This window comes from Cotesia typhae, unplaced genomic scaffold, assembly GCF_013202065.1.
Source record: "Cotesia typhae breed Kobodo isofemale line unplaced genomic scaffold, CoteBio_Ctyphae contig_65, whole genome shotgun sequence".
NCBI classification, from domain to species: domain Eukaryota; kingdom Metazoa; phylum Arthropoda; class Insecta; order Hymenoptera; family Braconidae; genus Cotesia; species Cotesia typhae.
The window spans coordinates 1,083,359-1,093,237 of NW_027423762.1; the positions used below are offsets into that span (position 1 = coordinate 1,083,359).

Sequence of the window (9,879 nt, forward strand, 5' to 3'; positions counted from 1 at the left end):
TATATATATATATATATATATATATATATATTTTTTTTACAAATTGCCATTTGATTGTCTTTAATTAATCTGTATTATATTACATAATTTTTTATTGTACTAATAGAATATTAAAGTTTGAATCTGTAAATAACATAATAAATATAAGTCTCTAAGACATTATAATTGTAGTTTTTGCTAAAATGCACCAACTATTTTTTATTATCATAAAAACTTTTAATGTAAGCCAAATAACTTTTTGTTAAGAAGGAAAATAAAAAAATAAAAAAAAAAACAAGTTTTTATATTTAAAAAAAAATTATAGATTTATTCATAATCATATAAAATTAAATTAACTACGTACTTTCATTTTATTCTTTTCACTTTGAGGTTTCAATAATTTTGTTTTTTTTTTACCCACTGTATTGGCTTTTTTCATAGTATCTACTGCCTTTTCAGAATCAAAAATATATTGCCTGCCAACATTTATATCAGGGTATTTACCAGAAAAACCTTGCGTGAATAATGGTTGCATAAGCAATTTAGATAATTGATTTCTCTTAATTTTTAAGTGTCGTCGAAGATCTGCCGATTCTTTAGTCTCCAATGTCATTTCTCTACAACAATAAATTTTTAATATATATTAATAAAATTATAAATGATTTAAATTAACAATTAAGTTTATAAATGCAATTGCAGGATACTTACTGTTCATCTTTATCGAGCAATAAATCCATTTCTTCGGCGGCTTTTTTCAACCAATTTTTTTTCAAATTATCACGCTTACTGACTAACTCCAACTTATCGATTTCTCTAGCTATATTAACACGCTCTTTGACAGCAACTAGAAGTCGATCTATGATTGGAAACATAGGAATATCCTGAGCTACAAAAAAATAAAATTTTTTTATTAGCGAAATCAATGATAAATATTATATTAAGTAAACATACATATCTTGAAATTTTGAAAAATATGTGAATTCAAAAAATTTATTTATATGAAATAAAAATAATAAAAAAAATTGTATTATAGACAATTGCTTATTATTATGAATTCAAATAACTCACCAATGAAAGATAATTTAATATGTAAATACTTTAAAAAAAAAAATTCAGCAGAGAAGTTATGATATATTTTGATGTAAAAAATTTGTAAGTACCTCTTAAAAGGTTAATTTCATATTTTGTTAATTCTAAAAAAGCCTCTTTAACGGTATTTAGCTAATTATTTCTAGTCAAGTTATGAAGATACAAAAACTTCGTTGTTTTCGTAAAAGTCTAAGGTAAAAGACCCAATTATTGACACTGGCCTAGTTGTTTGACACGTGCAATTTAATTCTAATTGAAAAACTTAAATGTTCTCAAAAAACCAATTTTCTTAAAATTTATGATTCAAAAATTATATTTATTAATTTACTAGAGTTGATTTGTTGTTTTTTATTAAAATAAAATTGCAAGTGTCAATAACTGGGTCTTTTACCTTATTTCGCTTTATAAAGTACGATGTTATGGTTATAAAAAAAAAAAAAAAAAAAAAGTATGCTTCTCTGACCACAATTTAAAACGAAGTCTAATAATCATGTATAAAAAAAATGCTTATATTTTTAATTGAAATAAAAAAGTAAAAAAAAATGAGTAAGAATAACAAACTTACTGTGTCCAAGTGTTTTACAAAGTTTCGTATAATATTGTTTTTCAGAAGGTTCCATCATCAAAACAGTAATACCTTCTTTTTGAGCACGTGCTGTTCTACCACTCCGGTGAACATAGCTTTCAGAAGTTCGCGGTACTTGATAATGAATGACATGCTCAATATTAGGAATATCAAGACCTCTAGCCGCTACATCAGTAGCGATCAAAAGACCATTCGGATTTTTTTGAAATCTTTCAAGATTTTTCAAACGTTGTTTTTGCACCATATTTGCATGAAGTGGTAATGGATTACATTCAAGAATACCAAATAATGTTGCCAAACGTTTAACACATCCAATACTATTACAAAATACTAATGTTCTACCAGAATGTCTTTTCAAAAAATAATACAAGTAGTAGTCTTTATGATCAACTGTACATGCTATTCGACATTCTGTCAATGTTCCTGCAGTACCTGAAATTAAGAAAATTATAGTTAATAATAATTATTAATTAAATTAAAATTGGTTAAAAAATAAAGTTAAAAAATAATTTGAATAAACGTACCTCGCTCTTTTGTTACATCAACAATTTTCGGATTTTTTATTTTCAATAAATCAATAACTTTTTGCAATTTTTGTCCAGGAGTGATTTTAAAAATTTTACTTGAAGGTCGACGCTTTTTTTTACGTAATAAAAAGTCAGGAATATCATGAACTAGAGTCAATGTAGCGGAGAATACAAATGTCTGACGTTTTTTTAAAGCTTCCGGATTACTATTGATTCTTCCTATTAGCTGATGAAGTTCTTTAAAATGTCCTTTTTCTAACATTCGATCGGTTTCATCAATAGCCAAATACTTAATAGTATTCAACTGATTCAAATGTATATTCCCTTGATCAATAAGTTCCCATAACCTACCAGGAGTTGCAATTACTATTTCAGGACCTTTTCTTAATATTCTTTCTTGTTTGACAGCTGCCATTCCACCTATAATAACAGCAATATTAATATCAGTATATTTAGCAGCTTTACGCAGATGATCTCGTATCTGGATCGCTAACTCTCGTGTTGGTGTCAAAATTAAAGCGTACAACGACTTTATTGAGTCACTTGCTGATGGTGTATAACCATTATCAACGAGACCATAATCAATTACTTTGACGCAGCCAATACCATCATTATTTGTCATATCATCATCATCATCATCATCATCATTGTCGTCGTCATCATTATCGTAAAATTCTTCTTGGTCATATTGTTCAGAATCGGAAATTTCATCAATATTTTCATCATTTTCGTCACTTTTGTCGGTTGAAACTGACCAACGATCAGTAGTGCCACACCGCCTAGTTTGCTTGATTGCTTTTAAATCTTCTATATTCTCAGGCTCAGTTTCCGATTCTTCATCTTCAGACTCTTTAATATTATTTTCTATTTGAGGTTCCTCTTCCTTAAGTCGTAAAATTCCTGTCAAAATAGGAATACCAAACGCTAGTGTTTTACCACTTCCTGTTTCAGCCGCTCCTAAAATATCTCTACGGCCAAATATTGCAGGCCCGAGGGTTAAAGATTGAATATTGGTTGGATTTTTAAAGTTTTGCTCTTCTAGTGCTTTTATTATTGGAGGTGGAACTCCTAAACCACTCCATACCGCTGAATTGAATTCTTCATCATCTAAAGTTGTATCTTTACAAACGTCATCAATTACTTTTTTAGGCTCATCAATAGTTTTTAATTGAACAATAGCTTTTTTCTTTTGCTTAGTAGATTTTTTAAACTTTGGCCGGGGTATTGTTAATTTTTTTGATTTTTTTCGTGCTGGTTCATCACTTATCGGTGGTAATTCTTCAAATCCGTAAAACATTTTCAAATATTTGTTTTAAAATGAAAATTTCACAATAATGTATTTCTTTCAATTTATTCAAATAATTAAATCTGAAATTATTTATAAAATAATTACTCGTGAAAAATTTACAGAATAAAACTGATGGGAAGTAAAAATAACCATACATACCTTGTATTGTGTTGTGAAAATAAAACAAATTATTTTTATTTTATTTTATAAAAATAAAACAAATATTTACAACATGTAAATTCAATAATATATTATAAAATAGATAGAATGTAAACAAATACAGGAAATACCAATAACCTAACTTAAAAACACTATCAAACCACGTGCGATGTAATTGAAGGTTAAAATTAAACAACGGACGCCATCTGTTCAGAATTAATGAAGTTAATGGGATTTTCTTTTGACATTGTGTACTCCGTAGATAACAGATTATCCTCATTTGATCACATGATAAAAACGACCTCTCTGTTGTTGATCTCTCAATCATAGATGATTTTAGGGGTAACATCGATTTATCCGAAAACCTAGTTTCTTTCAGTCTAAAAACGTATCAGGGACAGATTGTTCCCTCTACAATTTTGAAGCAAATACTATTCAATACAGTCATACTTAGTACAGATGATATTTTGAGGCAGGCAGATTTTAAGTTAGTTAAATTTGTATACAGTTCAATTTTAATACACACGACTGCTGAATCTATACAACAATACTACCAACAAAGTTTATATTTTAGCAACTTAATACCAAAAACTATTTGAATTGACATATTATTCTGCCACATAATAATTACTCCTTATCTGGATTATTACTCTATCATTTTATATCTGTCATTATAAATTACCAGTCAATATTATTTTAGAAATATTATATTTCTTGTTTCAATTGGAGCGTATATATTTCAAGTTACTCTGTTTATGAACGACTCAGACTTTACATTTGTATGAATTTCATCTAGGGACATATTGATGCACGACTATTTCAAGCGTGTTTCAAGCGTGTGTTTGTAATCGGAAGAGAATTGACTGTGTTTTTAGAATGTTTTGAACGAACCAGTAGGTTCAAGTATTGAATTTGATCGCTGGGATCGAATTCTTGATCAGTGGGATCAAGTAATGTTATGAATTGATCGCTGGGATCAAGTTCTTGATCAGTGGGATCAAGTTATGTTATGAATTGATCGCTGGGATCGAATTCTTGATCAGTGGGATCAAGTTCTTGATCAGTGGGATCAAGTTATGTTATGAATTGATCGCTGGGATCGAATTCTTTTTGATTTAAATGATTTGAATATTTTGTTTAAATTAGTCGTTGACTATAGTTTTCTAATTTACGCGAGAATTTACTATTTAATTTAAATTATTTTCTGAATAACTCAACAAATTATTTAACACATGAATTTATTAATGTACCTTGTTTCTTGTAAATTTGATTTGAATTTAATAATTAACACGATTAAATTTGAGTAAATAAAGCACATCAATGAAGTTAAGTTAATAATTACGACTGACTAAATTCAATTAACACTTGCAAAATATAACTAATTAACAATGATTTCAATTATAATTTGAATATTATGAAACTGAATTGAAGAATTTTGATAACCTTTAACAATGATAATTTATTGCGTTTGATTTATCACGCGATTGAAGATAATGGCCGCGATGCCAAACGCTAAGTACGACGTACTTTTTATTGGCGTCTTAAATATTTGACCACGAATTTATGTTAAGTTTAAAATTGATGCACAAATGTCGAATCAATGAATTTAATTAAGTATGAGTACTGATAATTAATTACGTTAGCAAATAATAAAACACAATGGAATAATTTCTTTGTCAGAGAGAACGCAGGTATATTGCACTAGTCACTAGTCTCAGTACAACTGCCGCTCATGGCGTCCCCACCGGCCTCGTGCCCCGGGCTTGCCGGTCTTCTTCCCGCTAAGTCATGGGGCGCATGTGTAGCCGCCATTTGACATCGCGTTCATAAGAACGATAATGAAAATTGCCATGAGAATAACCCATGTTAAATATAAAGTATAGATATTTAAAGTTTGAGTATACTCATAAGAGCACTCTAGTCAATCTCTTTTGTACCGACATCAAACAGCTCCAACCACAAATACCAGACACAAACTCAACACCGACAAACAATAAATGTCAGTGCAAGTGCGACGAAACATACGTCAAAATAATAGATCATCAACAGCAGCAAATCGAAGCTCTCCAAACCCAGAGAGAACACTTCGCAACCAGCATGCAAAGTCTCCTCACACAAGTAAGTGGCATCATGGCTAAACTGACCCCGCTCATTGAGAATACCCAAGACCAAAACATCATAAAGGAATTTACTCAAACAACGCAAAGCCTCACCTGGGTCATCATTGATGCTACCCAGCAACTCCAGCCAATCTCTCTCGTACAGCAGCTTCCCCCAGCAGCAATCCAAAACTCACAACTTCTCGACACACGACTATCACAACCTCCATCTCCACCAACACCACTAGAATGAACAGACACCAAAACAGCAAACTAATAACAATCTTACAATGGAACGCTCGAAGTATAAGGGGGAAAAAAGAAGAAATCAATATCTTAATCATGAATCAAGACCACGATATTTTACTACTCACCGAGACATGGCTCAAACCAGATGAACCATTCTACATCAACAACTACAACATAGTAAGGAAAGACCGACAAGATGGCGCCGGCGGAGGTATTGCCATCGCTATTAAAACCAACTTAACATTCGAAATTATCAACGACTTCTTTGAGCTCGAAAACAAAATCAATACCCTAGCCATCAAAATAAAGACGGACCAGGGTCCCATCACAATAGCAACCATCTATGTCTCTCCTCATCAAAGAATCAAAAAAAATTCCTGGGAAAAACTACTAGATCGACCAAACGATAGCTCACTTCTCCTAGCGGGTGACTTTAACATCCATCACACCTCCTGGGGAAGCTACAAGAACTCGGCTCAAGGCAAAGAACTCCTAGAAACTATTACCGAGGCAGACCTCTGCATTCTGAATGACAGATCCCCCACAAGGGTAACAAACTCTACTACAAACAAATCCGCAGTAGACCTCACCATTGTTTCACCCGAACTACTAAGCTACACTAACTGGAACGTCTCTGAAGACCCAGGAAGAAGCGACCATTACCCAATTCACATCTCTCTGGGTGTGGCCCCAGATACATATCAATTTTTCACCCATAAACTAAATCTCTCTAAAATATGTTGGGAAACGTTTGATGATGTCCTCACCAAGAAAGTTGAAGCCATCATCCCTGAAGACAATCTGAATGTCCCACCGACCTACGAAGAAATAATTACCATCATTAAAGACTTCCTCTCAGCGGCGACAAAAACAAAAGACTCCAGAAAGGAAAGTGCCAGTGCCAATCAACACACGTCATCTCCAAAAAATAATCCCAAGACTAGAAAAATTCGTACACCTGCCCCGTGGTGGAACGAAGAATGCTCCAAAGCCTTGGAAGAAAGAAAGTCAGCTCTCCAACTCATGAAGCGTACATTAACGGTAGAGAGCTATGAAAACTACAATAAAATAAACGCGTTAACGAAGAAAACATTCCAGAAAGCCAAACAAAAAGCTTGGCGGGAATATACTGCGTCTCTCAACAGCACTACCCCCATAGCCATGGTCTGGAAAAAATTTAAAGCCTTTAAAAATAGAAGATTATCCAATCCGTACACACTCCCGAGACAAGAACTCTCAGTTGAACAAAAAAAGCTTGAATTCATTGAAAGTTACTGTCAGGAAAGCCGAATAAACTCAGACAGCTCAACAGCACAGGAGCTATTTCACCAAGACACCGCCGAAGCTCCCCAACCATCAGCACCCAATTTTCCAGACTACGAAATTTCTTTAACAGAACTAAACTCCGCCATACAGCGAAGTAAATCAGGAACAAGCCCAGGACTTGACCAAATCACCTACGACATAATCAAACGTCTCCCTGAAACTCTGAGAAAACTAATCCTGGACTGTTACAACAACTTTCTCCGACTCAAAAAATATCCCACTTCCTGGACAGAGCACTTAGTCTATCTACTCCCCAAAGGAGACACAAACAAATTTAGGCCCATCACCTTGACACCCTGTTTTCTCAAAATAATGGAAAGAATTTTGGTAGACAGAACCACGTGGTGGCTGGAGCACAATTCTAAGCTCCCCAACACCCAATATGGATTTAGAGCAGGCAAAAGTACTGCAGATAATTTAACAGTAGTCACTGGAGAAATTTACACCGGGTTCGCCCAAGGTGAGTATACTCTAACGGCATTTCTGGACATCAAAGGAGCCTTCGATCATGTCAATCCGGACAAGTTGCTACAAATTATGCTAGACCTCGATATTCCCACTTCCTACTGCTCCTTCTTCTACTTTCTAATCAAGAAGCGCAAACTATACTTTGTGACCAACAGCAGCCTAACAGAACCGCAGGAGGTAAACTCCGGAGCGGGTCAAGAACTGGTATCAGCTCCCCTGCTGTTCACTCTCTACACGGCAGATGGCAACAAACATATACACTCTTCCAGCAGCATAGCAGAATTTGCTGACGATAAAGCTATAAGATGCAGGAACAAAAATTTACAATGCACAGTCGACGCTATACAAGCCTCCCTAGACAGCTACAACGCATACCTCGAAAGTCTGGACTTGGATCTCTCCCCGGAAAAAACAAAAATAGTAGTTTTCTCACTCATCAACTTTAACCCCAGGACATAGTCTTTACTATTAAGAACACACACATCAGGCCATCTACATCAGCTAAATTCCTTGGTATGATACTGGACCAGAAACTAACATTCGACGAACACCACAATAATCTCATTTCAAGAATCAACAAAGTCAACCCCCTCATTAAAGCTATGTGTGGAACAAAATGGGGAGCGACTCCAGCAACCCTTCTAAATATCTACAGGGCACTGATCAGGACAAAAATCGAGTACGGGTCTCACATAATGAACATGACCTCCAGTAAATTATTCAAAAAACTGGAAAAAATACAAAATAAAGCCATCAGAACATGCATAGGCCTTCGGATATCGACCCCAATCAACTCAATGATGGCAGAGGAAAAAGAAATCTCTCTAAAAATCAGACTTAAAGATCTCTCCGATCGTTATATACTAAGATCTATGAGTGTCTCCGATAATCCAGTCATTCAAACCCTGACAAAATTGGAGGATAGTATAACCCAAAATAAAGCCAAGCAGTTCATTCTAAAAAGATTCCCAGCAATTAACTCCTTAAAAGACAATAAACCATACCAGGACATTATCTACCAAGCTAAAACACAACCGCAGTATATGTACCCTTACTCAGTCTTTCGAGACTCATTAAACGTTGACATATCAACAACAGCAACACTCAGTAACCTTCCAACAGAAAGCGTGATTAAAAATTTTCAAAAAATAGTGAGTGAAAAACTACACGATTTCACACAAGTATACACAGACGCATCCAAAAGCCCGACCGAACCATACATAGGACTCGCAGTTTACAATGCCACTCTGGACATTCACCTGACACAGAAAATCAACGGCCAGGCTTCAATAACAACAGCAGAATCCCTAGCTATTCTCAAGGCAATCGAGCTAGCACTCGAGACCGCAGAGAAAAAAACAATAATCTACACGGACTCCAAAAACGCGCTCCAAGCCCTTCTTAACTTACAAGATAAAAAACCCAAATCATACCTGCCATACAAAATTGCAGCCAGACTCCACGAGGCGCAACAACGCGGACTACAAGTCCACTTAATGTGGATCCCTGGACATTCTGGCATACCCGGCAACGAAGAGGCAGATAGACTAGCTAAAGAAGCGATCACCAACTCAAGACGAACCTTTACTCCAATCCCCTATAACGATCTAGTGACTAACAGCAAAGAAAAGACCATCAACCGCACAGTTGAGTTCCTCAAGGAAGCTGGGAAACAAAAAGGAGTTCATTATTTTAGCTTTATCTTCAAGGAAACTAAAAAACCCTGGTTCGCTGAGTATGACATGCCCAGGAAAGTCATCACTACATTTATAAGAATGCGTCTAAACCATTACAACTTAAACTCCAGCTTACATAGAAAAAATTTCATCGAATCATCAGCATGTCCCTGCGGATCACCAGACCAAGACTTGAATCACATCTTTTTTAAGTGCCCAATATATCAAGACCAAAGGAAAATGCTGAACAACATTCTCAGCAAACTCTATAATCCAGCTCCGACAGATATTACACCACTTCTAGCAAACCCTTCAAATAAAATCGCATACATTCTCTCCAACTTCCTGAACAAATGCAATCTCGAGATTTAAAAGAAATTTCAACGAGCATACAGACACCTATGGACAGCATGAAAAACAACGACACTACACT

At 34.5% G+C, this 9,879-nt stretch overlaps 2 protein-coding genes across 2 annotated transcripts; one reads left to right on the forward strand and one right to left on the reverse strand.

Moving 5' to 3' along the window:
• Positions 1 to 278: 278 nt before the first annotated feature.
• Positions 279 to 3,764, reverse strand: LOC141532514 (ATP-dependent RNA helicase DDX24). The gene is made up of 5 exons (XM_074250885.1): positions 3,629 to 3,764; positions 2,179 to 3,549; positions 1,634 to 2,086; positions 688 to 865; positions 279 to 596 (listed from the first exon to the last, which is right to left on the reverse strand). The coding sequence occupies exons 2-5, from the start codon at positions 3,476 to 3,478 to the stop codon at positions 332 to 334; spliced, it is 2,196 nt and encodes a 731-aa protein (XP_074106986.1). The 5' UTR covers positions 3,479 to 3,549; positions 3,629 to 3,764; the 3' UTR covers positions 279 to 331.
• A 4,521-nt stretch (positions 3,765 to 8,285) lies between these two features.
• Positions 8,286 to 9,818, forward strand: LOC141532670 (uncharacterized). Its single transcript, XM_074251118.1, has one exon. It carries the CDS (start codon positions 8,286 to 8,288, stop codon positions 9,816 to 9,818), a length of 1,533 nt encoding a protein of 510 aa, XP_074107219.1.
• The last annotated feature ends 61 nt before the right edge of the window (positions 9,819 to 9,879 follow it).

Bases quoted from the DNA above. Each gene is read 5' to 3' on its own strand.
- LOC141532514 (XM_074250885.1), bottom strand. From the start codon at position 3,478: ATGTTTTACGGATTTGAAGAATTACCACCGATAAGTGATGAACCAGCA. The intron at 2,087-2,178 runs GTACGTTTATTC...TCTTAATTTCAG, and splicing joins TGATGTAACAAAAGAGCGAG to GTACTGCAGGAACATTGACA. The intron at 597-687 runs GTAAGTATCCTG...TTATTGTTGTAG, and splicing joins TTGCTCGATAAAGATGAACA to AGAAATGACATTGGAGACTA.
- LOC141532670 (XM_074251118.1), top strand. From the start codon at position 8,286: ATGATACTGGACCAGAAACTAACATTCGACGAACACCACAATAATCTC.